Here is a 27,714-nt window from a genome sequence, read left to right as displayed (position 1 = left end):
TTACTTGGAGCTGGTATACTTGGTGACAGCCTTAGTGCCCTCGGACATGGCGTGCTTGGCCAGCTCCCCAGGTAGCAGCAAGCACATGGCGGTCTGGATCTCCCTGGATGTGATAGTCGAGCGCTTGCTGTAATGCGCCAGGCGCGATGCCTCGCCAGCGATGCGCTCAAAAATGTCGTTGACGAAGGAGTTCATGATTCCCACGGCCTTGGAAGAGATGCTGGTGTCTGGATGGACTTGCTTCAGCACTTCGTACACGTACACGGAGTAGCTCTCCTTGTGGCTGCGCTTGCGCTTCTCGCGTCCTTCTTCTGGGCCCAAAGGTAGAGTCAAAGCTATGGTTTTTCCAGTAGTCATGCATGGATGTGAGAGTTGGGCCATAAAGAAGGCTGAGTGCTGAGGAATTGATGTTTTTGAGTTGTGGTGCTAGAGAAGACTCTTGAGAGTCTCTTCGACTGCAAAGAGATCAAATCAATCAATCCTAAAGGAAATCAACCCTGAATATTTATTGAAAGGACTGATGCTGAAGGTGAAGCTCCAATACTTCGGCAATGAACCAACTCATTGGAAAAGACCCTGGTGCTGGGAAAGACTGAAGGCAAAGGAGAAGGGGTGGGTTAGGAAGAGATGGTTAGATAGCACCACTGACTCAAAGGACATAAATCTGAGCCAACTTCGGGAGATAGTGGAGGACAGAGGAGCCTGGCATGCTACAGTCCATGGGGTCGCAAAAAGTTGAACATGACTTAGTGCTTGAACAACAACGACAAAAAAATTATTTTGGAGTTGCTAAGATTTGAATCTCATGGTTGAGTTCTATAAACCCACATGATTGAAGGAATAAGATTAAAGCACACAGAAGCAGAGGGACAATTCCTGACATAAAAGAACATCTTGAGGGATTAAAATAAACATGTATAGAAATCACCTGAGGCTCTGGAAACTTGATTAATTGTTTCGGGAAAATCAGGAAAATATACCAGCCTCGATAAAGCACTAAGCAAAAGCTTTATTATGCAGTACTTTCTTGGTATACTGAAAGTACACCATTAACAGTACTTCTTAACCACTGGCTGCTCAAAGTTACATAAATTATTGCCATGACAACTATTTCTTTAGCAATAAAATTATGAAAACCGCAATTTCCCCTACAGATAACAAAGCCTTATCATTTGCTATTCACAATGAGCTTAATGTTTACCCCTCAGCAGTCATCACAGACAAAGCATCTGTGTAGCAACACAGACCCTACCAACTTGGAAAGGAGGTACTCTAAAAAAACTCAGGAAGAGGGCTATTTCAATTGCAGGAAGCTTTGTCCCCAGAGGCAAACACATAATAAATAATGGTTGGAGTTCCACACACATCCACAAAGACCTAAATTAGTCATAATTTGGTTAAAATGCACAATATTGAGGAGGGGGGAGAAAATATTGTGTCTAGATTCACAATTAAACAGCAGGAACAGTAGTAAAACTGAGGAGTGAAACTCAGTCTGAAAAAGAACTCTTGGACAGTGTCAAGAGCTTCAAGGCTGAACGCAGTTTTGTTACTTCACTTTGTTAATGAACTTCATCTCTAGCCCTCTCTGCTCCTTTCTTGCAGACTTTTATTTTTTCTTCAACCTTTGCAGGCTCCTCTGAGCTCAGGGTCTCTAACATGATGCTTATTCTGTCTTTGAAGCTCTCCCCATCCACCCAGCTTCCCCATGTCACCTGGCTACCACTTACTCATCTTCAGATCTCAGACTAGGGGGCCATTCAGATGAGATCTGGCCCTCCTTATAACACTGGATAGCATCCTGGGCTGAGAATCCATGCGTTTCATCTCTATAATAATTATTAGGAATTAGCACAATTTCTTGTGCTTAGTATTTCTTTAACCTTGTCTTCCAACTACAGACAAGCTCCATGATATCAGGGACACTGTTCTTGTCACCTCTATGTTCACATTACATAGCACAGCCTGTGCTCAATAAGTATTTATTGTATTCATGTGTTTTTAAAGCAGCCTCCCTTTTCTTTATAAAAATGTAATATTTACGAGAGTTTTACACCATGATATGGTTTGAGGATATTGCTTAAGAAATGAAACAAAGGAAGAGAAAAGAGATCTTGCCTGAAAAGAAGGGAGGTTAGAATAAGCACAGAAGAATAAGCTTCAGGAAATAAAAAGTCAAAAGAAATGGACTAACATATCTTTTGAATTCTCTCATTTCAAAGGGAAGAAGCAACTGGTAGAGAGAAACCACAGCACCATACAATGTCTAGACCTGACCAGAAGGAAGTATCATGCAGATAGCATAAGGCTGTCTGCATCAACAATGGGGAGGGGGTAGAATGAAGCCAAGACATATCTGGCAATTTCTTTGTTTAGTATGAACACAAATGTTTGTATTAATAGCTCAGGGAATGGCTTTGCAGGGAAGTATTCTTTTGACTTGACAAACATAGCTTAGTGTATCTTATTTTTTAACTCTTCTTCATTCATTTAAAAGTGTTTTTTTTTTTTTTTTTTTCTGAGCACCCATTATGTTACCAAGTCCTGAGTTAGGTCTGAGATACAAGATTAGCAAGATGAGTGCTGTTGAAAAACTCACAATGAGCCAACTGGACAAATAATTATGAGACAGTGTGTCAAAGTCCTAGGCTGAAATTGATCCAGGTAAATAAATCATCATGTGGGCTTGGCCAGAAGGAAAGGGAAAAATGTGAATGGGGTCAAGAGAGCTTCAACTGGGCAGAGGAGGCTTGAAATTCAGACTGAGTGAAAGGAGTTTCTCTCCAACAGAGAAGGAAAGATGCTCCTAGAGAGAGAGAGGAATGTGTGCAAGATGTGGGAAAATCCTTTGGCTTGTTTGAGAGAAGAGCAGCGGTTCTCTGTGACTGGAATAAAGAATGCATATCCTGGGCATCAGTGAGCCTGGATAAGAGGGGCTAGATCTTAAAGAGCCTTGCAAGTCATGAGTTTAAAATTCCCTCAAGACTAATGACATTCAAAATTCTTCTAAACACAGGCATTCTTTGAGAAAATCTTATACCGAAGCCTATAAAGTAGATAAGACCATAGCTGCTGTGGGCTGCTGAGTGGCCACCTGACCCCTTGCCTCCAACCTCCACACACAGCCTAAGGTCCTTCCTTGAAGACCACAGACCGTTGAACACTCTGCCTGTGGACACCACAGAGTTGTTAGGGCAGAAAATGTGCTCAGTAAATAAACTATCTAGAGTCATGTGATCAAATGAGACTTTCATTTGTAACTCTAATTTTTGCTTTTGAGTTTACTCTGACTGCAGTGGGGAATGAACAGGAGAAGGGAAGCTAACTCAGCATGGGACAGGCATTCATTGAGCAATCCAAGGGTGGAAGGAGGCTAAATGGTGGGACAGTCTTGTTTCAGGCTCACTATATTTTCCCACCCTCCCTGACAACCCCCTCTCTGTTGGATCTGGAGCTGCAGGGGAAAATTATGTGATTGCTCCCACAAAAGAAGTTGTCTTGTGACCTTTTCAGCCTAAGTGCAGCTGATTCCAGGAAGAAGAGAGATTTGAAGATGGAGCGAGAAGAGATCTTCCCAAAGTGGAAGGAGGACTAAGATGAGAACAGACCAGACCAAAGGTTCGTGGGTCTGAAGCTTATACAGTTTGAGAGATCTTCTAAGAAAATGAAGTTATGAATACAAACTTAAATTTAGAAACATAAACCACAAGTTACAAATTTTAAAGATATTTAAAAAGAGAAAACATCACAAATCCATAATTACATTTTTAAGGATGAACTGCCCCACACACCCATGATAATGCTTTTGCTTGTACTTTCCAGCTGCACACTCTTCTATTATTTCTTCATATGATACCCACATATTTTCTATAGAAAAGGTACACAATTCACTATTTCTTCTAGCATGGTCAGTTGCATTTTGATATATTATCATCTTTGATTATTACTTAAAGTTTGGAAAATTTTCTTTCAGCTTACTCCTTTTTGGTAATATGTAAATTTTAATAGTCAAATTCAGGAAACTTCTATCAAGTCTATTTTATTTATGAGGTGGAAGACTTCAGGTTATTTCAAGTTTCCTTTTCCTGTGACAAATCTTACTCTTTCAATTGATGACCTGCAGAGACGTTGTCACTGTCTTCATTGTAGTGTTGCACTGTGCGTTTATAATATGATCACTGAAGCCACTTTCATGTCAAAACAACATGAAGTTTAAATTGTTTTCCAATGTGTCCATGTGAATCACTCCTCTTCATTAATTAGATTATTAAGCAATCCAAAGGCAAATTCGTATCAAGTCCTGTCTCATACAGAGAAAATGTTTGGCTGGTGAAAGAATTTAAAATCATTCATAGGATTTCAGTAAGAACAGTAGCATATGCTAGCCAACCAGTTGAATATGGCAAAGACAACAATCAAGTGTGGCTTCCCTGGTGGCTCAGTGGTAAAGAACCAACCTGCAATACAGGCGATGTGGGTTCGATCCCTGGGTTGAGATCCCCTAGAGAGACTGAAATGGCAACCCAATCCAGTATTCTTGCCTAGAGAATCTCTTAGCCAAAGGAGCCTGGCAAGCTATAGTCCACGGGGTTGCAAAGAGTCAGGACATGACTGAGAGCCTAAACAATGACAATAAAGTAGTAATGTCTGGCATCTGTTTTACTTACCTAACACTTCATTTTTACACTCTTCCCATTATTTAATTCTAAAAAATGATTTGGGATAATTAAGTCACATTTCCTTTTCATTTTGACATTTTTCAATGTGCTTATTAGGGCTTCCCTGGTGGCTCAGATGGTTAAGCGTCTGCTTACAATGCGGGAGACCCAGGTTCAATCCCTGGGTTGGGAAGATCCCCTGAAGAAGGAAATGGCAACCCACTCCAGTACTCTTGCCTGGAAAATCCCATGGACAGAGAAGCCTGGTAGGCTACAGTCCACAGGGTCACAAAGAGTCAGACATGACTGAGCAACTTCACTTTCTAATGTGCTTATATAAAACTGAATCAAACGTAGTGATCTGTTCAATAAGTCTTATGACTTCAATAATTATCATTATTTCAAGAACATCACTTTTCATTGTAACCTCTGAAAGGCAAATCCCATTCACTTGAAAATTTAATTGGCATAAGTACTCAATTAAATAATAACACTAAATATTGTCAATAAATCTGTTCTCTCTCCCTTTGGTTCTTCAAGGTGTTCATTTAGTGCATTTGTATTTGATTGATGTGTAATTCAAGAACCTTCTTGTCTGTGGAGTCCTCCTGACTTTCAGGAAGTTCTAATTTACTGAAAACATTTTACAAATTATATAATAATACAATATATACAATGTCTTATCTTGGACTCAGTAGTTGGAATCTTTTAACAGTTGGAACATTGGGTTTTTTGCTGTTGCTCATAATATCTACTTGAAAAATATTTCTAATGTCTATTGTACGTTCTGTTTAATTCTCTGTAAATGTTACTGCCATCATGATTTTAGGGGAGAAAAACAGCTTTCTTTTATTAAATTGTACTATCAGGACAAATATGGTACATATCAAAGTCAGTGAATTTTCCCAGTAAAGTTGTTGAAAGCCCCTCATGCTCTTGTGATTATACAAGCTTTAGTTTCAGTTGCAATAAGAGTTTTGGTGTGCCAAATTCTGTCTTTTTGTGTCAGACTGTCTTTTGCCAAAATTGCCCATTACATTTTTTGGTTTCTACTAGAATACTCTCAGAGAAGGCAATGGCACCCCACTCCAGTACTCTTGCCTGGAAAATCCCATGGATGGAGGAGCCTGGTGGGCTGCTGTCCACGGGGTCGCTGAGGGTCAGACACAACTGAGCGACTTCACTTTCACTTTTCACTTTCATGCATTGGAGAAGGAAATGGCAACCCACTCCAGTGTTCTTGCCTGGAGAACCCCAGGGACGGCGGAGCCTGGTGGGCTGCTGTCTATGGGGTCGCACAGAGTCAGACACAACTGAAGTGACTTAGCAGCAGCAGCAGAATACTCTATTCCCATAGTACCTGAATTTGTGTGTAATTAATAATTCTGGGTAATGATGTATTTAGCTTATCTGAAATTAAGACATATAAAATTCATATTTATAGTCTTCTACCACTGTAGGGACCTATATAGTTGTATAATAATATTTCTCTAAATTAAATACACTGACACAACAAATATGTGTAGGAACTTTGTCCCCGGACCACTTGTTTCTTGATGTTTTGCTATGCTGGTGGTAATTTGGCATCTCAATTCTTCTGGGACACCCAGACTACTTCAGGACATGTGTACGCAAGCTTAGTCACTCAGTCGTGTCTGACTCTTTGTGACCCTATGAACCATAGCCCGCCAGGCTCCTCTGTCCATGGGATTCTCCAGGCAAGAATACTAGAGTGGGTTACCATGCCCTTCTCCAGGGGATCTTCTTGACCCAGGAATTGAACCTGGGTCTCTTAAGTATCCTTCATTGGCAGGCAGGTTCTTTATGACTAGAGCTACCTGGGAAGGCTCAAATACACTAAGATGTGAGCTAATGTGTTGGGTTTTTACAAAAAAAAAAATGTGATTTCACACACAAAAGCACCAATATTTAAAGTACTGTTATAGATTTATGCTCCACAAATATAGAAATTCTGACAAATAATGGATTTTTTTATAACTTGCATTTTACAAAGAAAATTCATGTTATATTTATGATTGTATATAATGCATCAACAAGTGTATTTCCTTATGGAAAATGTTCTGGTTATGCATCAGTAGGAACTGCTTCAACACTAACATCTGATAACTGGAAGAATTTTCCATAAAACAGCTCCTGGCTCCAAACTTTTCAAAACTCATCCTTTCTCCACTGCCTACATATTTCCAGTGCCTTGTTACTGTTGTTTAGCTGCTCAGTCATGTTCAACTGTCTGCAACCCCATGGACTGTACTCCGCCAGGCTCCTCTGTCCATGGGATTCTTCAGGCAAGAATACTGGAGTGGGTTGCCATTTCCCTCTTCATTCTAGTGCCTTAGGATATATTTATATCACAGTGGTCCTGCACCATTGTTTCGTGGTGCTGAATGAGTCCTGGGAGGATTTCTAGAAGCCAGTCCTATACTACACCTACCACTGGCAATAACATAATCACACACTGAAGGCATTGAGCATGATCTAAACAAACTAAGCATTTCTGCAACTTACCTTCCATGCAGTGTGACTTCCAGCATGCTAGTAAATACCAAAGCCACCCAACAAGAGAGAATCACTGTGAAGACAATAATCCTCACTGATCATTGTCGAAATAAACGATCGTACAAATACACTGCAGAGTCCTTCCGAAGAACCGTCCCTGTAAATGAGGCACTTTGAAGCCGGATTTAATGAGCTTTCTAGTAAATCCCTGATCGCTCAGTTGGTAAAGAATTGGCCTGCAGTGCAGGAGACCCCGGTTTGATCCCTGGATCAGGAAGATCTGCTGGAGAAAGGATAGGGTACCCACTCCAGTATTCTTGGGCTTCCCTTGTGGCTCAGGTGGTAAAGAATCTGCCTGCAATACAGGAGACCGGGGTTCCATCCCTGGTTTGGGAAGATCCCCTGGAGAAGGGAAAGGCTACTCATTCCAGTATTCTGGTCTGGAGAATTCCATGGACTGTATAGCCCATGGGGTCGCAAAGAGTTGGACATGACTGAGAGACTTTCACTTTCCCTTTCTTTCTAGTAGATCTACCTCCTGGCAGAGGAATGCAAGGAGCACCTCCAGGGAGGATTAAGAAATGCTCCTGACAAGGCTGAATTCTTGGCATCAAAACATTCCCTTGCCAAAATGAGACATGGAAGCCACACAGTCACTAACTTTTAAGGACCTCAAAAACTTGAACAGCTGCATTCGAACAGAAAACTAGAGGGAACACTTTGAAGTTAAGGTATTTTATTGCTATTAGTCTTGTCATTTCTACTGCCATTGTTGTTTTCTAATAAACTGGAAACTCCCTAATTCCCAGTAATGACCAGCTTCTCACCAGCCTAAGTAATAGGACAGGGGCTCAGAATAGACTTGATTTGACAATAAAAAAACATAACACAACTTACATGTCCATGTTGATATTATGGTTACAAATCCACGCCCATTATTATCTCAATATTTCACATGAGATACTTGTTATTTCTAACACCATCTCAATAAACAGAGAGGTTAATAACAAACGTATATCATTATAAATACAAGTATGACACTAGCTGAGAAAAGTATTAAGACATTATTTTCACTGATTATAATTTCAAAGAACAGTCCATGACACCCTAAAGAGATTTATTCATATTCTTATTTTCAGAAACAGTTTAAAAAGTGACTGCCTTTCAATTCTGTAGTTTTATTTTCTTAATTGTTTGGGACAAAAATTAAAGTAAAAATATTTCACTGCAAAAGAACAGTGTTCTGCCTTGCACCTGGGTTTTTCCATGACCCCCTTCTGCATAGTAATCAGAGACCCTAATCTGCTCTTGCAGCTCCATGAAAATTTCTGGATAAAATCACTATGTTTGCGAAGCTCGCCTGGTTTCTGACCAGCCTTAAAAAACAGTGAGGGTTGCAATCATGACTTCTGCAAAGAATACTGTACACTACTGTTACATAAACTGATACCTGACAGATAATCAGTTCCCAGAAAATGATCTCACTGCATGGAGTTCCTAGTACTGAATAAAATAGAGATTATATATTTGGTGGCCAATCTGAAATGTGAAATATGTTGAGCTATTCCAGTGGGTGACATACAAAAGCATTTCAACCTGTGACTAGTACTATGCTGTGAATGTGTATCATTGGGTGAGAATTCAAAGAAGGAAAAAGGGGGTGGCATTCCACTCCAACTTCTTGGGGGAAGGAAAAACAAATTACAAGTGACAGAGTCAAAATAAACTGCATAGGACAGGATGTCAGAGATGCTTATTTTGAAACATAAGCCCCAGTTCTATTCTGCCACAGGGTAAAAATATGTTGATTTTTTCATTCAAATTAAAAGGAAAAACTATGAGTGCTTTAGTAAAATTTAAAGAAGGATAACACTGCAATCTCTTCATTTCCCAGGGAGACCTCCCACTAGCACCTCCAAGAAGTTTATGTCCTTGCAAATGTTTTGGCCACTCTGAACCTGTAATATTATGTGCAGAAACTCATGTCTGGAATTAACTGCGGATCCTCAGCAACTGAGGTAGATGGCATGTGACTGACCACTCTGTGCTCGCTCTCACCTCGTATCACAGATGCCTCGGGCTGGTGCCTGAAAATATATGGCTCAACTGGAACATTTTTTTCAAAACTTAGCATTACTCACTTCCATGTTTGGCTCACTGATTTCAGGTCAAGCCCAAGGAAGTAGGAATATCCGTGGATGGAGCTGTGCTAATGCTATGCCATGGCTCCAAACACGTCATTTCTCACTAGGCACAGCAGTTAAGATAGGCTTACCCTGAGGCCACACCAGAGCTCACACCTGAACTCTTGTTGCTTTGTGACTTTGTGCAAGTGTTTGTTCCTCTGGATCTCAATTTCTTCAGTATCACAAGGAGATCCGAGCAGTCCATCCTAAAGGAAATCAGTCCTGAATATTCATTGGAAGGACCGATGCTGAAGCTGAAACTCCAATCCTTTGGCCACCTGATGCAAAGAACTGACTCATTGGAAAAGACCCTGATGCTGGGAAAGATTGAAGGAGGGAGGAGAAGGGGGCGACAGAGGATGAGATGGTTGGATGGCATCACCGACTCAATGGACATGAGTTTGGGTAGGCTCTGGAAGTTGGTGAAGGAAAGGGAAGCCTGGCATGCTGCTGTTCATGGGGTTGCAAAGAGCCGGACACAACTGAGCAACTGAACTGAACTGAACAGAGATGATGCTAGTGCTTACCTCTTATACTAGACAAAATAATATATGTAAAGTACCTGGCTTAAGATCAATGTTCAAACACTGGGGCCAGTATTATTTTGCAACTCCAGATAGCTTTTCAGCTTTGATTCATCCATTCACCATTCTAAATAGTAGTTACAACTTATTCATGAAATATGCATGGGGCACCAGTTCTGAGCCCAGTTGCTGTCCTGGGCACTGAAGACACAGCCATGGGCAAGACACAGCCCGTGCTTTCTGTCCTGCTGCAGAGTCAACTCAGGGCAACTTGTCTGAGAAAGACAAGTTCTTGAAAAGGTGTGCGTTCTTCTCCTCACCACAGCGGAATCCTCACAGAGACTGAAAAGGCAATCATCAGAAACAAAGCATCCCCTTGAAATTTTTTAGAACCGAATGGAAAACAGCTTTATGGATTTTTTAATACTAAAGGCCATAATTCAAATAAATAAATAAATTCAATTTTTAAGGTCTTGAGACATTTCTTCAGGAGTCCACATTATAAGGTATGATCTCTGCCTCCACATACTCCTCTCTCTCACATTTCAGAAGCCCCGCTAACACGCATGTATACATTGATGCCTATAAACACCTAATTCTTTAAAACAACTCCAAATTCTGAGCCAATGCTCCTTATTGTTGCTCACTTTCCCATGAGGCTTACCCACAGATGGAGAATTAACTCCTCATGCAGACCTGAACATGGCAGGCAGCAGGCAGGCAGCACAAAGAAATGAGATTTCTCACCACGAATTAATAACTAATCGTTATATTACTTATATGTGTACATCAGTCCCACGTTCAACAGATGTTATTGAGTTCCTACAGTGTACCAGGTTATGCCGCAGATGTTAAGGGCAGAAAAGTGAATCTGTGTATGGGCTCATGCTCAGTTCAGTTCAGTTCAGTCGCTCAGTCGTGTCTGACTCTTTGAGACCCCATGAACCACAGCACACCAGGCCTCCCTGTCCATCACCAACTCCCAGAGTCCACCCAAACCCATGTCTATTGAGTCAGTGATGCCATCCAACCATCTCATCCTCTGTCATCCCCTTCTACTCCTGCCCTCAATCTTTCCCAGCATTAGGGTCTTTTCAAATGAGTCAGCTCTTTGCATCAGGTGGCCAAGGTATGGAGTTTCAGCTTCAACATCAGTCCTTCCAATGAACACCCAGGACTGATCTCCTTTAGGATGGACTGGTTGGATCTCCTTGCAGTCTAAGGGACTCTCAAGAATCTTCTCCAACACCACAGTTCAAAAGCATCAATTCTTTGGCACTCAGCTTTCTTTATCTTCCAACTCTCATACCCATACATGACTACTGGAAAAATCATAGCCTTGACTAGACGGACTTTTGTTGACAAGGTAATGTTTCTTCTTTTTAATATGCTGTCTAGGTTGGTCATAACTTTCCTTCCAAGGAGTAAGCATCTTTTAATTTCATGGCTGCAATCACCATCTGGAGTGATTTTGGAGCCCAAAAAAATAAAGTCTGACACTGTTTCCCCATCTATTTGCCATGAAGTGATGGGACCAGATGCCATAATCTTAGTTTTCTGAATGCTGAGCTTTAAGCCAACTTTTTCACTCTCCTCTTTCACTTTCATCAAGAGGCTCTAAAGACTAAAGTCTTCTTCACTTTCTGCCATAAGGGTGGTGTCATCTGCATATCTGAGATTACTGATATTTCTCCCAGAAACCTGGATTCCAGCTTGTGCTTCTTCCAGCCCAGCATTTCTCATGATGTACTCTGCATATAAGTTAAATAAGTAGGGTGACAATATACAGCCTTGATGTACTCCTTTTCCTATTTGGAACCAGTCTGTTGTTCCATGTCCAGTTCTAACTGTTGCTTCCTGACCTGCATATAGGTTTCTCAAGAGGCAGGTCAGGTGGTCTGGTATTCCCGTTTCTTTTAGAATTTTCCATAGTTTCTTGTGATCCACACAGTCAAAGGCTTTGGCATAGTCAATAAAGCAGAAATAGATGTTTTTTCTGGAATTCTCTTGCTTTTTCGATGATCCAGCAGATGTTGGCAATTTGATCTCTGGTTCCTCTGCCTTTTCTCAGTTATACTCAGTTGTATCCAACTCTTTGTGACCCCATGGACTGTAGTTTGCCAGGGTCCTCTGTCCATGGGATTTCCCAGGCAAGAATACTAGAATGGGTTGCCATTTCGTTCTCCAGGGATCTTCCCCATCCAGGGATTGAACTCTCAAGTCTTGAATCTCCTGCTTTGGCAAGTGGATTCTTTACCACTAGCACCACGTGGGAAGAGTGAATAAAGCAGATAAATGTTAAGTCCTTTAGGAGCCTACATTGTGAGCTTCAGGAATAGCAGTTTCTCCATTCTTCAAGGCATTGGCTATAGGACTCAGACAATGGTGTAAACAAATCTACACTGGAACATGGACTGTCATATTGTATCCATTCGAAGATGCACAGATGCACATTTCTTTCACCTGTTAACATCTCTGAAGCCAAAGAGTATCCTACAGTGGGCAGACTCTTATAGTTACTGCCATTAGTGGCATCGTTTGTGGGGGCAGGGGGAATTAAAGTTTGATTATTCTGATAAGATCAAGAAAGCACCAGGACACTAACAATAACTAATAATAATAGCAGGCAAACCTCAACTCTTACTGACTAAACATAATAAAAGATCATTTCTGTCTCAGTCTGATGCTAATGTTCCATTTTGGAGCACTCTCCTCCAAGCACTAATTTAGAAACCAGATTCACAGTGAAAACTCTCCAATCCAGGACTCTGTGTTTCACTGCGGGTCTTTTCCATCTGGCCAGGCAGAAGGGAAAGAGTATGGAAGATCATGTGGGGGAGATACGTGCCAGGCAGGAAGCAGCCTGGGTCACATCTGCCAACACTCACTGGAAAGCGCCCAGCCACTGGACACACCCACCTACCCTCTCACTCAGCAGGCGGGGCCTTGAGAGAAGGAACAGCAACTGCACCTGGGAATGAGAATCAGGCTCAGCCAAGAGAAACTGTGGATCCTGGACTTTGCTGACGCCAAGGCACAAGCACGAGAAATAGGATGCTCATCACATATGTTTCCCTTGCTTAGTACATTGGGTTTTTAAAAGCTATTTCATGTTTTCACTCTCGCTTACTCCACAAAGTAACTTTGGGGGATAGGTATCTTTAGACAAATGAGGGATGAAGACAAGAGAGTTACTTATTGGCCTGATTCTATATGATATTACTAGAGTGACCATATCATTTATCTTTTAAACCAGAAGGAGAAGGAAACAGGGCAGTCTTACTAACTGCACTGGAGAGCAGGCATAAATTGGGATAACCTTGGGTAAACTGGGATGTATTGTCCTCTACCCATGGTGGGCAGCATATGGATCAAATCACAGAGCTCCAGACCCTGAGTCTGATGTTCTTTTCTCTACACTCTAGCTGGCCTTTCAGTCTAATTGAATCTAAGAAACACTTATGGCAAACAGTACTTAGTTCATTCTAGAGAACTATGTTAAAACTGAGCTTTTAATGGTTTAAAATAATATATTTGTAAAATGTAAACCAACCCCAAAAGATGTGCCATAAAAGCCATAGGTGTTTAGTCCATACAAATGAAACAAACAAGGCTTTCAGTTCAGTTCAGTTCAGTCGCTCAGTCGTGTCCAACTCTTTGTGACCCCATGAATTGCAGCACACCAGGCCTCCCTGTCCATCACCAACTCCCGGAGTTCACTCACACTCACATCCATCGAGTCAGTGATGCCATCCAGCCATCTCATCTGCTGTCGTCCCCTTCTCCTCCTGCCCCCAATCCCTCCCAGCATCAGGATCTTTTCCAATGAGTCAACTCTTCGCATGAAGTGGCCAAAGTATTGGAGTTTCAGCTTTAGCATCATTCCTTCCAAAGAAATCCCAGGGCTGATCTCCTTCAGAATGGACTGGGTGGATCTCCTTGCAGTCCAAGGGACTCTCAAGAGTCTTCTCCAACACCACAGTTCAAAAGCATCAATTCTTTGGCGCTCAGCCTTCTTTACAGTCCAACTCTCACATCCATACATGACCACAGGAAAAACCATAGCCTTGACTAGACGGACCTTTGTTGGCAAAGTAATGTCTCTGCTTTTGAATATACTATCTAGGTTGGTCATAACTTTCCTTCCAAGGAGTAAGCGTCTTTTAATTTCATGGCTGCAGTCACCATCTGCGGTGATTTTGGAGCCCAGAAAAATAAAGTCTGACACTGTTTCCACTGTTTCCCCATCTATTTGCCATGAAGTGAGGGGACCGGATGCCATGATCTTCGTTTTCTGAATGTTGAGCTTTAAGCCAACTTTTTCACTCTCCACTTTCACTTTCATCAAGAGGCTTTTGAGTTCCTCTTCACTTTCTGCCATAAGGGTGGTGTCATCTGTATATCTGAGGTTATTGATATTTCTCCCGGCAATCTTGATTCCAGCTTGTGTTTCTTCCAGTCCAGCATTTCTCACGATGTACTCTGCATATAAGTTAAATAAACATGGTGACAATATACAGCCTTTTCCTATTTGGAACCAGTCTGTTGTTCCATGTCCAGCTCTTTGTAGGTAATTTGGTTTTATCTTGAAAATCCAGGGGCATGTGGGCTTCCCTGGTGGGTCAGATGGTAAAGAATCTGCCTGCAATGCTGGAGACCTGGGTTTGATCCCTGGGTTGGGAAGATCCCCTGGAGGAGGGCATGGAAACCCACTCCAATATTCTTGCCTGGAGAGAGGAGCCTGGTGGGCTGCAGCCTATGGGGTTGCAAAGGGTCAGACAAGACTGAGTGACTAAGCACACAGGACAGGGGCATGTAGATTTAATGGGTTCCGTTTTACACATGATGGAAGAAATTGGACACAACAGTCCATGCTGTGGCCAGTGATTCAAATGAAGAGGAATCTGACACCAAGTGTATGTGTGTGTGCTGGAGAGATTTCCCCTGGACTTGTGAACAGAGTGACCATTTAACTTATCATCCAAATCACAACACTTTTAAGAGTGAAGGGGTTCCAATATTAATGTCAGGGGAACAGATATAAATTTGGACTGCCTAGGGCAAACTGGAATATACAGTCATCCCTTACAAGGGGAGGGGGCCATTACGCTCTAAGGGATTTTCACCCTCACCTGGCCTGGACAGGCTCAAAGTGGGGGAGCCTGTTACCATTCATTGCTACTTCACTGGTCTACCTTTTAAGAAGTGGGGCAAGAGAATGTTTCCAAAGTGGTGTTTTCATTCACAAGTCTGGTGCCCAGGCTGAGATGACTTAACATCTGAGATGACTTCAGGACTTCCCTGGTGGTGCAGCAGATCGGAATCTGCCTGCCAATGCAGAAGACACAGGTTTGATCCTTGGTCCAAGAAGATCACATATGCCATGGAACAACTAAGCCCGTGCCCTGCAACTACTAAGCCTGTGCTCTAGAGCCCAGGAGCTGCAACCACTGGAGCTCACACCCCTAGAACCTGAGCTCCACAACAAGAGAAGCCATCACCACGAGACGCCCTCACACCGTAAGAGTAGCCCCTGCTCACCGCAGCTAGAGAAAGCCCACGTGCAGCAGTGAAGACCCAAATGCAGCCACAAATAAATAAATAAGAAGAAAATACACAATTTTTTAAAAGGACTGCTTCAACTAGGACTGCTGAACAAAGCATATACAAGCTGTTCTCCATATGGTTTGAGCTTCTCTTAGCATGGAGACTGGGTTCTGGGTGGAGTTTCCTAGAAAGAGAGAGTTATAAGCCCAGGAAGAAACCACATCATCTCTTCTGCCCTAGCCTCAGATATCATCACCTGACCTGAAACTGTTGTGATAAATGCATCCAAATTCACACGGAAAGGACCCATTTTTAAAACTGCAATATATTGGGTTGGCCAAAACGTTCATTTGGTTCTTTCTGCTGCTGTTCAGTCGCTCGGTTGTGTCTGACTCTTTGCAACCCCATGAAGGACAGCACACCAGGCTTCCCTGTCTTTCACTATCTCCTGGAGTTTGCTCAAACTCACGTCCATTGAGTCTGTGATGCCACCCAGCCATCTCATCCTCTATTGCCTCCTTCTCCTCCTGCCCTTAATCTTTCCCAGCATCAGGGTCTTTTCCAATAACAATGTGCTTTCTGTAACATTGCAGTAAATCCTGAAAAAACTTTTTGGCCAACCCAATATGATGTCTCAAGCATGTCCCTTTTTCTTTCATTATTATCAGACTCGCATTTGGGGCTAGCCAGCAAAACCACCACAGTAACAGCCACAAATTAAGCTTCATTTTTAAGTATTAAGCAAGCAAAGAGAAGACTTGTGTAGTAGAAAAAATATTGTTGCCAAAACTTCGAAGATGGTAAATAGGGCTGAGTATACATGGAGTTGAGAAAATATTGAATCCAAATCCCAGCTCCAGACAACAATGGGACAGAACCCATGCAAGACCTTCCGTGGGCCACTGTCAGACAAAGGTTTTACCCTCTTTCTACTCCACAAGTAGCGTAGACTCAGTCACAGCCCACTGAGACATCATTCCATAACCAAGTGGATGGGTATCATCACTGCTTCTTAATTAATCCCTATCTTCAGTCTGACAGCCAGCATGCATTTGCCTCTGTTCCTCTCAGACTAGTTTTTGAGTAAAAATAACATTCTATGACTACAAATAGTTAAGTAGGAACAGGAGCTTGAAATGAGGGGACCATTACAACAGGTTTCATTCTAGGTGTCTAGGACCCTGGAACTTGATAATCCTTTGGTTATTCATTGTTAGTATGGGTGGTGGTGATGGTAGTATTAGACCAGGGTTTTAATGGTGATAGGGCTTCCCAGGTGGCAGTAGTGGTAAAGAACACAGCTACCAATGCAGGAGACCCCTGCTTTGACCCCTGGGTCAGGATGATCCCTTGAAGAAGGGCATGGCAACCTACTCCAGTATTCTTGCCTGGAGAATTCCATGGACAGAGTTGCCTGGCAGGCTACAGTTCACGGGGTCTCACAAAGTCGGACACAACTGAGCATGCACGCTCCTTAATGGTGATAGAAATAATTGGGTTGATCCCCTTTTTCATTCTGGTCATAGAAAAGTATTCCAAAAAACCAAGAATGACACTTTTCCTCTCCTCTAGCTTGATTTTCTATCCCATCTAACAAGTAAAACAACCCTGTTCTCCTTGGTCCCAATACGTGGGAAACTGATAGAAAAATTCAAATGACTGTGTATGTTCAGATTCAAAGGTTTGTGTTTTCTATGAATTCCAGCTCTGCCCTTTTCTACCTGTATTACCTTGTGCAACTAATCTCAACCAGTTTTCCTATCTGAAAAAATGATGAGAAAAATAATATCTATTTTAAATGGTTGTGGTGAAGTTAAAGGAAACTCTGCATGTAAAGTGCTTAGCATATTATAAATATGCAGTAAATCAGTAAATGTTAACTGTTCTTAGCTATTATGTTTCTAGTCCCAGCTGGAGTTGATGATTTTAACTTTTTCCTCCTCCATTCTGCATAATCGCAGTTTTGAAGCTTCATTTTCTCCAAAACTTTACCATTTCCATGCTCACCCTCGGTTGATTGCTTCTATACAGAGAAAATCTTCCTCCAAGGGGAACCCAGACATTCTCAAAGCCCCTGATTGCCCAAGGGTTTAGAGTCCTGGGTGCTAGAATGCAAACTCCTGACATGTCCCTTTTTCTCTGCCCCACCTTCCTCCATACGCTTGTACATTACACAGAGCATGGCAGATGCAGAAGTTGGCCTGGTCTTCATCACGAGTGGCCATTCTTTGGCCAAGCTTCCCCTTGAAATGGGCCAGTTTATGCAAGGGATGCTTTCTCAGTGATTCAAACCACTGGGAATCTGGGAACCAGACCAGAACTTATTCTGTTAACAGTTTCCTATGCAAACCACAACATGTCAGTGTCCACACTTTTACCAGGGACAATGGACAGGATCTGTTCCAGCTCTAATTTCTCATCATTATGATGTTTTAATACTTCTGTGCTGTGGCCAGCAGTGTTTTGGAGCCCACTTAGCCTGGCTTACAAGAGCTGATTAGTAACTTTTAAAGAATCTTGTGAGCAGTTGTTATACATAGCCATTATTTAAAATTACATTATGCAAACTTACATATTAAAGGAATAATATTAAAAATAAAGACAATAAACACTTAAAATGCATCACATCCTTATTATTATACTACATTTTTTTTGTTAGCTCTGCCTTTGATGTTGTTTACACCTACTCTATCTGTGTGGTAGGAAGAATTTATGACTATACACCACTGCGTATCTCCTCCCAACTCTGCGATAAGTGATGCCATGTTTATAGCTTTAAATTGATCATGGTGGCCACCAATCAGAGATTGATTTATTTTTTTGTTGATTGTCTTGACATGAGAAGTAATGAAGAAAATGTTAACAATGCAGATTAAACCTGTAAATGTCTGTAGCCATTACAGTGTGAGTAGCACAAAAAATTGAGGGCTACTGCCCCAGTATTTGAAGCAAAAAAATTGCTCATGTCACTCACACACTGATGAAGTTCTGATAAACATCTTCATTGTTTTGCTTTCAATTTAGTCTTACTTATTAATATAAACAATATCAACTAACATTTATATCAGAACTCTACTCATTCATCAACAGCCATAGGTTGGCTAGATATAAATAGAGTTCAGCAAAAATCATTCTGTGAGAATCAATTGGCTATATGGCATTAGAGATAAGAGCATTTATATTTTATTATTATTATCAGTTGTGCTACACATCCTTTATATCATTAAGGTTGATAATATACTTATGTACACCCATGTGTGCATGCTAAGTTCCTTCAATCTTGTCCAACTCTTTGCCACCCCAGGGACTGTAGGTCCCCTGGCTCCTCTGTGCATGGAATTCTCCAAGCAAGAATGCTGGCAGGGGTTGCCATGCCCTCCTCAATGGGATCTTTGGGATTCAGGGATCAAACCCACAACTCTTACATCTCCTGCATTGGCAGCTGGGTTCTTTACCACTAGTGCCACCTGGGAAGCCCATTTATGTACATATATATGCACAGATTTTCTATTGATTCCTTATAGAAGGGTCAGACAGAGCTCAGAGAAGTTTTATCTATTTTCAAATGCACATGTAAGGAGTTCCAAAATTCTCATGTTATTGATTTTTTACTTCTTCAATACTCATATGGCATTTTGGCCTTATTTACAGAATGATTATGATGTAATGAGGTTAATCTGATAATAAACAGACCTGAGGAGCCCAATAAACAGACCAGTGCATGGTAAGTCACTTCAGTTGTGCCCAGCCTTTTTCAACTGTATGGACTATAGCCCACCGGCTCCTCTATCCATGGGATTCTCCAGACAAGAATATTGGAGTGGGTTGCCATACCCTCCTCCAGGGGATCTTCCTGACCCAGAGATAGAGCCTGCATCTCTTTCATCTCCTGCATTGACAGGTGGGTCTTTACCACTAGCACCACCTGAGAAGCCCAGTCACTTCAGTCACTCAGTTGTGTCCAACTCTTTGCAACCCCGTGGACTGCAGCATGCCAGGCTTCCCTGTCCATCACAACTCCTGGAGCTTGCTCAAACTCATGTCCATTGAGTCAGTGATGCCATCCAACCAACTCATCTTCTGTCGTCCCTTTCTCCTCCCACCTTCAATCTTTCCCAGCATCAGGGTCTTTTCAAATGAGTCAACTCTGCCCATAGGTGGCTAAAGTATTAGAGTTTCAGCTTCAGTATCAGTCCTTCCAATGAATATTCAGGATTGATCTCCTTTAGGATTGACTGGTTGGATCTCCTTGAAGTCCAAAGGACTCTTAAGAGTCTTCTCCAACACCACAGTTCAAAAGCATCAATTCTTCAGCACTCAGCTTTCTTTATAGTCCAACTCTCACATCCATTCATGACTACTGGAGAAACCATAGCTTTGACTATACGGACCTTTGTTGGCAAAGTAATGTCTCTGCTTTTTAGTACACTGTCTAGGTTGGTCATAGCTTTTCTTCCAAGGGAATCCCAGAACCCTCCACTAATCTAAGGAAGTAGCTCTGGATTTAGGATACATCTAAAGCCAGTATCTGCTTTTTGCTTGATTATCAGTGAAGCATTAGGAGAAGGCAGCAAAATTTCCCTGTGTGATGCCAGAGTGAAAGAAGGCATTGGATATGCTCCTTTTCTGGATTGTTCTCCCACCAACTCATTGAGCCAAAACCTGTGGTACATGTAGCTCTTCCTGCCCCTGCCCTACTAGGAAGATGCACCATGCCTCTGCCTAAATTTGAGAAGGAATCTGATTTAAGCCCTGGGTATAGGAGGGATTAGCTTCCCTGGTGGCTCTGCAGTAAGAATCCATCTGCCAATACAGGAGATGTGGGTTTCATTCCTGGGTTGGGGAGGTTCCCTGGAGAAGGAAATGGCTACCCACTCAGTATGCTTGGTGGGCTACCGTCCATGGGGTCTCAAAGAGTCGGACACAACTGAGTGACTAAACAATGACATAGGAAGAGACATGCGCTGGGATGGATTGTACACAGGATCTCATATGCACCTTAGCTCCCAACAACTTGGCCAACACATATAATAACAACAACCCAGAAAGATTCTGCAGTCAGATGGGACAACATATTGAAAACCTAGTAGAGCTAAATTGTATATAATAGAAAAGACAAGACTCAGCGGAACATAGTTAAAGACTATAAATTCTTTCAAGGTAACAATGAAAATGCAAGAAGAGAATTGTTGGTAGCATAGGTCAGTAAGAGGAAATGAAGATACTATGATACAAAATAAGAAAAGCTTTGCCTTTAATTATAGAAAATATTTTGAAAATAGTCAATTCTATAATTCTTTCCCAAGATGAATAACCTAAGATTCCTTTTTAAACAGGTATTAAGTAATACAATAAGTATTGGATAACTCTAGGAAAATTACAATGAGGAACTTTTAAAATGAATGATGCTTCACTCGAGTATGCTTATTATGATTTTATGCCAATAAATTATATAAATAGGTAGGCTAACATTAAAATTTTAAATTTTTCCATAGGTTCATTGCATCTGTGATCATATTTTTCCTAAGAATTTTGCTTGCATAGTAGTAATAGAAACTTGAATTTTTCTGCTGGGTATTTCTCATGATAACAAGCTCATTATGTGTGATTTCACTGAATCACTTAACTGCAAGTACAGATTAAATTTCACTATAACTGAGTTTCAAGTTGTTAAATTTTTACCTACTAACCACACAACTTAACAGGGACACCCTATTTAATAACATGTACCTTTGCAATTTCTAAAAGTATAGGCTCCAGGAGAATCTGCAAAGGGTATGCCTATCTCTAAATGGTTTTTTTGTTTGTTTGTTTTTGCAATAGGTCTGTTATTCTCAAATGGAAATGAGTGAAATGTTTGATGGTTTTTAAATAGTTGGTTATAAATAAGCCTCTTGATTTTAATTTTGAATGCATGATTTTTTTTAGGAAAAGAAGTTTAGTTTGAAAACACTTAAACTTAGGTTCTAATGTAAAGTGAAAGATTTGTTTGATCCTCTGGAAACCCACAGGTGGAAGACAGTGTAAGAGCAGGTGAACACATCACAGACCTCTGTATACCCCAGGCTGGAATTCTTGGTGGAGTATGGACATATGGGGAAGAGTTAGAGCGCTGGGTGGACTTCTGGAGCCCAGTTGTTTGCCCCGAGTGACATACATCCCAACATCAAAATCAGGTGCTGCCTTCACTACATAACTTGTCCAAGAGACTCCACGCTCTCAGCAATCCTAATTTTCATGTTTTATGTCATCTAATCTAAATTTTAGGTGCTATATTTTATACTTAATTTTTTGGCTTTACCATATAAGATATGAAAAGAAAAGAGAAGCAAATTACCCTTCACTTATTCATTTCTTCCTATTTCTGGAGATCACCAAAATAATCTCTTCTGGACAGGAAAACCATCCAGTTCTTGGCTATTGCAAGGGATAAGCCTAATATTCTCTGTGTGTGCACTTCATGATGTTTTCATCAGTTTTACTGAAGCCCTACGGTTTTCTTGCTCAGGGGCTTAATTTATCACATGTGAGCCCAATATACTTCATGTCACTAGAGGTTAGAGCTTTGGACCATCTCAGAATCAGTCCCCCCAAACAGTGATAGAAAAAACTTTTTATAATTGCAAAAAATTAAATATTCATCCCCAAGAAATTATTCAATTCATCACAGTAGAATTTTCTCTATGCTCATGCGTATTATCAACACTTGGGCACATAGCCAAGCCAAAGTTTAGCTAGATTAAGAGACCGCTACACTTCATCTAATGTAACACTTGAAATAAATAGTCTCCAGCACGCCTATTCAAAGGAAGATAATGAACTTCTTTGTTAATTCCCAATGATGTGTATGTTACGTAAAGAAAGATTCTAGCAAGGATCAGGCCGTGAGCCATTATCTGAATTGCTCCAAGCTATTTTTCAGTCTCAGAGAGGATTTTTATTTGAAATATTGCCTAACCAAAAGGAACTCATGAACATCTGGAGCAAATGCTAGAAAAACTTGTAGTGGGTATTCACATCTTTATTCTACAACAATACCTGCCCACCCAAGTCATTTAGAATCCCTCTTGTTCACTGAAGGAAGTCTGGCCAAAGGAGCTTTTCATCAGAAATGAAATAAATTGATGTAGAGTTTTACCAAACATGTATTGATAGAACATATAACTGATTTATTGAATAAGTGGGGCACAGCAGAGTATGAAGACATAAAAGAAATCTTTATTCTTTCTCATGTCTATCTTTCTTTTTCTCTCTGGGCAATTGCTTACACAGTTTTATTGCTTCTCCATTGTCTTTTGGATAATAATAAACAGTATTATCTTTAGGTATAAAAAAAGTCTGTGCTTGTGTTAGTCACTCAGTCATGTCCGAGTCTCTGCCACCCTGGAGACTGTAGACTGCCAGGCTCCTCTGTCCATGGGATTCTGCAGGCAAGAATACTGGAGTGGGTTACCATGCCCTCCTCCAAGAGACCGTCCCACCCCAGGGATTGAACCCAGGTCTTCCACATTGCAGGTAGATTCTTTATTGTCTGAGCCACCAGGGAAGCCAGAAGTCTAGTTTTGTCTCATATTAAGTTTCACCTTCTCAACTGATTTAGAGTTTTTTTGACTCCTCTGACCTGAACCTAACCCCAGCTGAAAACCCACAGAAGAGGAGGAGCAGGCTGTTCCTGGTCCCTGTCTCTTCACCTTCCTCTTTTACTCCCTCCCTCTCACTGCGCTGCCCTTGGACGTGGGGACTTGCATTGGCAGAGGGGCTTCATAAGGGGAATAGATAAAAAGGCTCCCTGACTGTGGTAACGTCTCCTCACAGTCCTCTCCTCTAATGTTGGTTCTTTCTTTCATGGGACACTTCTGAAGACTCTTTCTCCCATGCGCACAGAGACTGCTCCCTCAGAGGATCCCTCTTCTGGCCCATGTAATCTCTGGCTGAACACGAGAAGCACTCCTCAGTCCTGCTCCCAGTGCTGCTGTCTCTGCAGGGTTCTGTCTGGTATCAGGCCGTCCTTCGGAGGGGGACCCTTTTAAGGATGAAAGGCAAAACACTCAGTACCTTTTCCTGCCAAACCTGAAAGGACAGGTGGCTCTTTCTTTTCTAAAAATTCTTTTTCACAATTTTTTCCCATTTAGGTTATCACAGAATATGGAACAGAGTTCCCTGTGCTATACAGTAGGTCCCTGTTGATTATCTATTTTAAATACAGCAGAGTGAGCATTTCGGTCCCAAACTCCCAGGCTATCCCTGCCCACCACCCTTCCCCCTGGTAACTGTAAATTCATTCCCTCAGTCTGTGAGTCTGTTTCTGCTTTGTGGATCAGTTCATTTGTATCGTTTTCAGATTCCACATGTAAATGATACGATATTTGTCTTTCTATTCTTACTTTATTTAATTTCTAATATCCAGGTCCATCCATATTGCTGCAAATGGCATTATTTTATTATTTTTATGACTGAGTAATATTCCATTGTATATACATACCACATCTTCTTTATCCATCATCTGTTGATCACATGCCACCCATAGGAGACTTTTTCTCTTTCTGCTGCCATCAGAGTCAATGTCAGCCAGCTCCTTGCCTTCGGACCTTCCAGGTGAGAAGCAGACACAGTCTTTGACACCCCAAAGTCTAGGAGGCACAGGTCAAGTTCTCCAAGAACTTTCCCTTCATGCTTTTCTCTCATCTGGGGTAGTCCCTCAATGACACAGGACCACGTCTTAATGTCTATGTCATGAGAAATGGCAGTTTCCTTCCTAGCTGATATCCCAGACAACTTCGAGATGGTTTCTTGAGGCCCTCTGGCTTTCTCTTGATATCCTGGAAAGCACCCCTATCAGCTCCCCAGTGTAAAGAGAAGGCCACTGCACAGGCATCCATTTGTTTACTTCAAGGAAACCCTTATCTTGATATAATAGAGCATCCTTTTCAGAATGTGGGGAACTTGCCCTACTGTTCTTAGCTTTGAGGCCTCAGCTATGAGTGAAACAGCAAGAAGAATCTTACCTAACATCCTGTTATACACATCTGCTCTATTCAGATGTATAAAAGTCTTTGTGGGCTTATTTGCCTTCCTTTGTCCATCCATCTAGGTGTCTACCCAGGGTACTCATTCCTGCTGTGTGGCTCACCTTGCTCTACAATTACATGGACTGAAAGTAATGTTTTTGAATGCCATTCATATTCTCTCATGGGTTTCCCAGGTGATGCTAGTGGTAAAGAACCCACCTGCCAATGCAGGAGATATAAAAGACATGGGTTTGATCCCTGGGTTGGGAAGATCTCCTGGAGGAGGAAATGGCAGCCCACTCCAGCATTCTTGCCTGGAGAATTCCGAGGAGAGAGGAGCCTGGTGGGCTACAGTCCACAGGTTCGCAGAGTCGGATAGGACTAACGCAACTTAGCACACACATGTTCCCTCAGGGCTACTGGAAAGATCACAGGTCATACCCAGCCTGTGGCACACTCACAAATCTGAAAAAATGAGCCCATTACCCCAAGCTGGAAAACTGGGCTTCTTTCCTTGAAAAATCTGGAAAAATGTCCCAGGGATGCTTAGGCTGCTGGCAGAGGTGAGAAAATAAGATCTCAGCACATAAAAATGGTTGTTAAAACAAATATAATAAGCATTCACCAAGGGAAATTCCACTCTGCAGGTGTGTATTAAATACAGGAGAGAGAGGTATCAAGAGAAAGAGCACAGCTAGGGGTAGGGGGTGGTGAGGTAGCATTAAGGCTGGTGAAATGAGAGTTTTAGAGGGAAGTAGAGTGAAGATCAGACGATTTGGCAGGAGGAGGGGCTTGCTTTGCTTTATATTGTTTTGTTTGGAAACTGTGTGGTCTTTAGGCTTGACCAGAAAAACTCTGTGAAGAAGGAAAAGAGATTCATGTCTCCTTAGATGAGGCACTGCTTAGAAAATAATAAGCCAGAATTTTTTCCTGCCACAACTGGAAGTCCTCAAAAATAAAAAGCTTTTCTAGACCTTTCCACTTCAGGAAACACATTAACTTTCACATGATTTTCTTCTAAAAAAATAATCTTAGCGTCAGAGCAGAATTGGTTGGTAGGGAATTGACCCAGCCTAATATTATTGGCAAGGTCCAGATTCTGTGATGATGTTATTTAAACATTCTCAATAAAATCATACATAGAATTGTAACAGTGATTTTGTTGAATTCCTACTATGTGCAGGGCACAGTGTTGGCAGAAGAGATAATTTAAATAGAATACGTATGCTATGAGCATTAACTCTGGGGGAGCTGTAAAGAAGGAATTTCTTAAAGAAAACTTACCTCCACATTACTGTCTTCAGAAATTTCCATGTTGCCTATTTAAGAGACAAAACTTCACCTCTTGATCATTCTAAATCAAGAATTTTGAATACATTTAACACTTAAAAAAAAAAAGAGGATGCTGGAAAGGAAAAGAAGGAAATGTAGAAAATGATATCAACAAACAGATTCAATAATTTACCATCAGAAGTTTCCTCAGAGCTGCCAGTAAATCTTTTGCAGAGTACATAATTAATATTTATGAGTGAGGCACTGTAGGGCCTATATCTGCCATTGCTTGGTAATTCACTTAACTTTCTCTAAGGTTCCATTTTCTTAGCGCTAAGGTAGAATCAATTGACCCCAGTCCTTTGGGTAAGGGAGACTGGTTTGGTGTGGAAGAAGAAAATACTTGAAACTCTAGAAAGGTAATCGGAGGCAATTCATCCTTCTTGGATGGCAAAAAGAAACAGATTTGCATCTGGTAGAGATTCTGGTAATTTGATCCAAGTCCAGGAAAAGGTCAAAGGCCCTCAGAATAATGCCATAGTTTATTGTTCTCAAGAAGCAGGCTGACTATTCTTTCTGCCTCAGACATTAGATCTCCTTGATGTCCAAGGGACTCTCAAGAGTCTTTTCCAGTACCACAATTTGAAAGCATCAATTCTTCTCAAACCAGTCAATCCTAAAGGAAATCAACCCTGAATATTCATTGGGAGGACTTGATGTGAAGATTCAAGTCATTGGAAGAGACCCTGATGCTGTGAAAGATTGAAAGCAGGAGGAGAAGGGGGTGACAGAGGATGAGATGGTTGGATGACATCCCAACTCAACGAACGTGAGTTTGAGCAAATTGCAGGAGATAGTGAAGGGAAGCCTGGTGTGCTGCAGTCATGCAGACATGACTTAGCAACTAAACAACAGACCTTTGACTGTATTATCCCAGAGAAAGTAATTTGGACTGTAACAATATGTGCCAGCATCCCAGGTAAACTTGTGAGGAAATTCTCTTGGTTCATCTCTGGCAAGGAGACTGAAGTGGACTTGAAGTTTCTATCTCCATCAGCACTGGCAGGACCATGGCCCCTAGTCTGGCCTCTAAATAACTAATGACTGTGCAGACAGGAGCACAGTTTTGAATTAATAATTGGGCTAAGGTTTAGGAAGGTAAAAAGGATGATGGATGCATCTTCATGTAGAAGGTAATGGACATTCTCAAGGAAAGGTGTAGGAGAATGGAGAAAAGATTGACAGGAGAGGCAACAGAGATGAAAGGGATGAAAGAGAGACAGAGTTTTGAATGGTTCACCCTCCTTTTGAAGACCAAGTTCTTAGATAGAGATCACTCTCTTCTGAAATCTGAGCCATTAGAAATCTTCAACCTCCATCACAGTTGAGTATGTGATGGGTTGGAGAAGACAGCAGGATGGTGGCAAGGAGGAGGGTGATGCCCAGGGGGAAAGGACCACCTTCCCCCTTGTTGGAAGAGGCTTGATCACAGAGGGAATTGATGAGGAACTCCTCCATCCCAGCCCCAATCCCACCCCGATCCTGGTGTTTTGTAAGCAGGGCCCCCTGTGACCTACAGGCACCCTGGAACTACAGAAAGAGAGAGGCACCATGGGCCCACAAGGCTACCCACCAGAGTTTAGTAAGGAAAAGTCTTCAAGACCAGAATAATAAATTTTCCAAGGTATACTGTGAGTATCAAATGAGACCACTTCAGTAAAAATTCTTTTCACGCCATAAAGTGCTACACAAAAGCACTATTGTATAGCAATATCAACCACATAATCTTGATATAAAGTTATTGGTCTGGCTTCCTGTCTCTAATTCCAAAGTAATCTTTTTTTAATGCCTACAGATTATCATTCTGAGTCGAAAGTCATGTGGATTAAGTATATATTCTTTTCCTTTTCTTTCTTTTTCTTTCCCCCACTTTGGTACATATTCTTTATTAACCAGTTGGCTTGTACCCAAGGTAGGCTAGGACAGAAGACATTGGAAGCCC

General features: G+C 41.5%; 1 protein-coding gene across 1 annotated transcript; it reads right to left on the bottom strand.

The window, feature by feature from the left end:
• Nucleotides 1-25,754, bottom strand: LOC113898748 (histone H2B-like). The gene is made up of 3 exons (XM_027552146.1): nt 25,725-25,754; nt 24,021-24,129; nt 1-311 (listed from the first exon to the last, which is right to left on the bottom strand). Exons 1-3 carry the CDS (start codon nt 25,752-25,754, stop codon nt 1-3), a joined length of 450 nt encoding a protein of 149 aa, XP_027407947.1.
• Between the last annotated feature and the right edge of the window lie 1,960 nt (nt 25,755-27,714).

This window comes from Bos indicus x Bos taurus, chromosome 9 (genome assembly GCF_003369695.1).
Source record: "Bos indicus x Bos taurus breed Angus x Brahman F1 hybrid chromosome 9, Bos_hybrid_MaternalHap_v2.0, whole genome shotgun sequence".
NCBI lineage: Eukaryota > Metazoa > Chordata > Mammalia > Artiodactyla > Bovidae > Bos > Bos indicus x Bos taurus.
The sequence above is the reverse complement of the archived record's forward strand: the minus strand, read 5'-3'. Positions and strand labels throughout refer to the sequence as shown.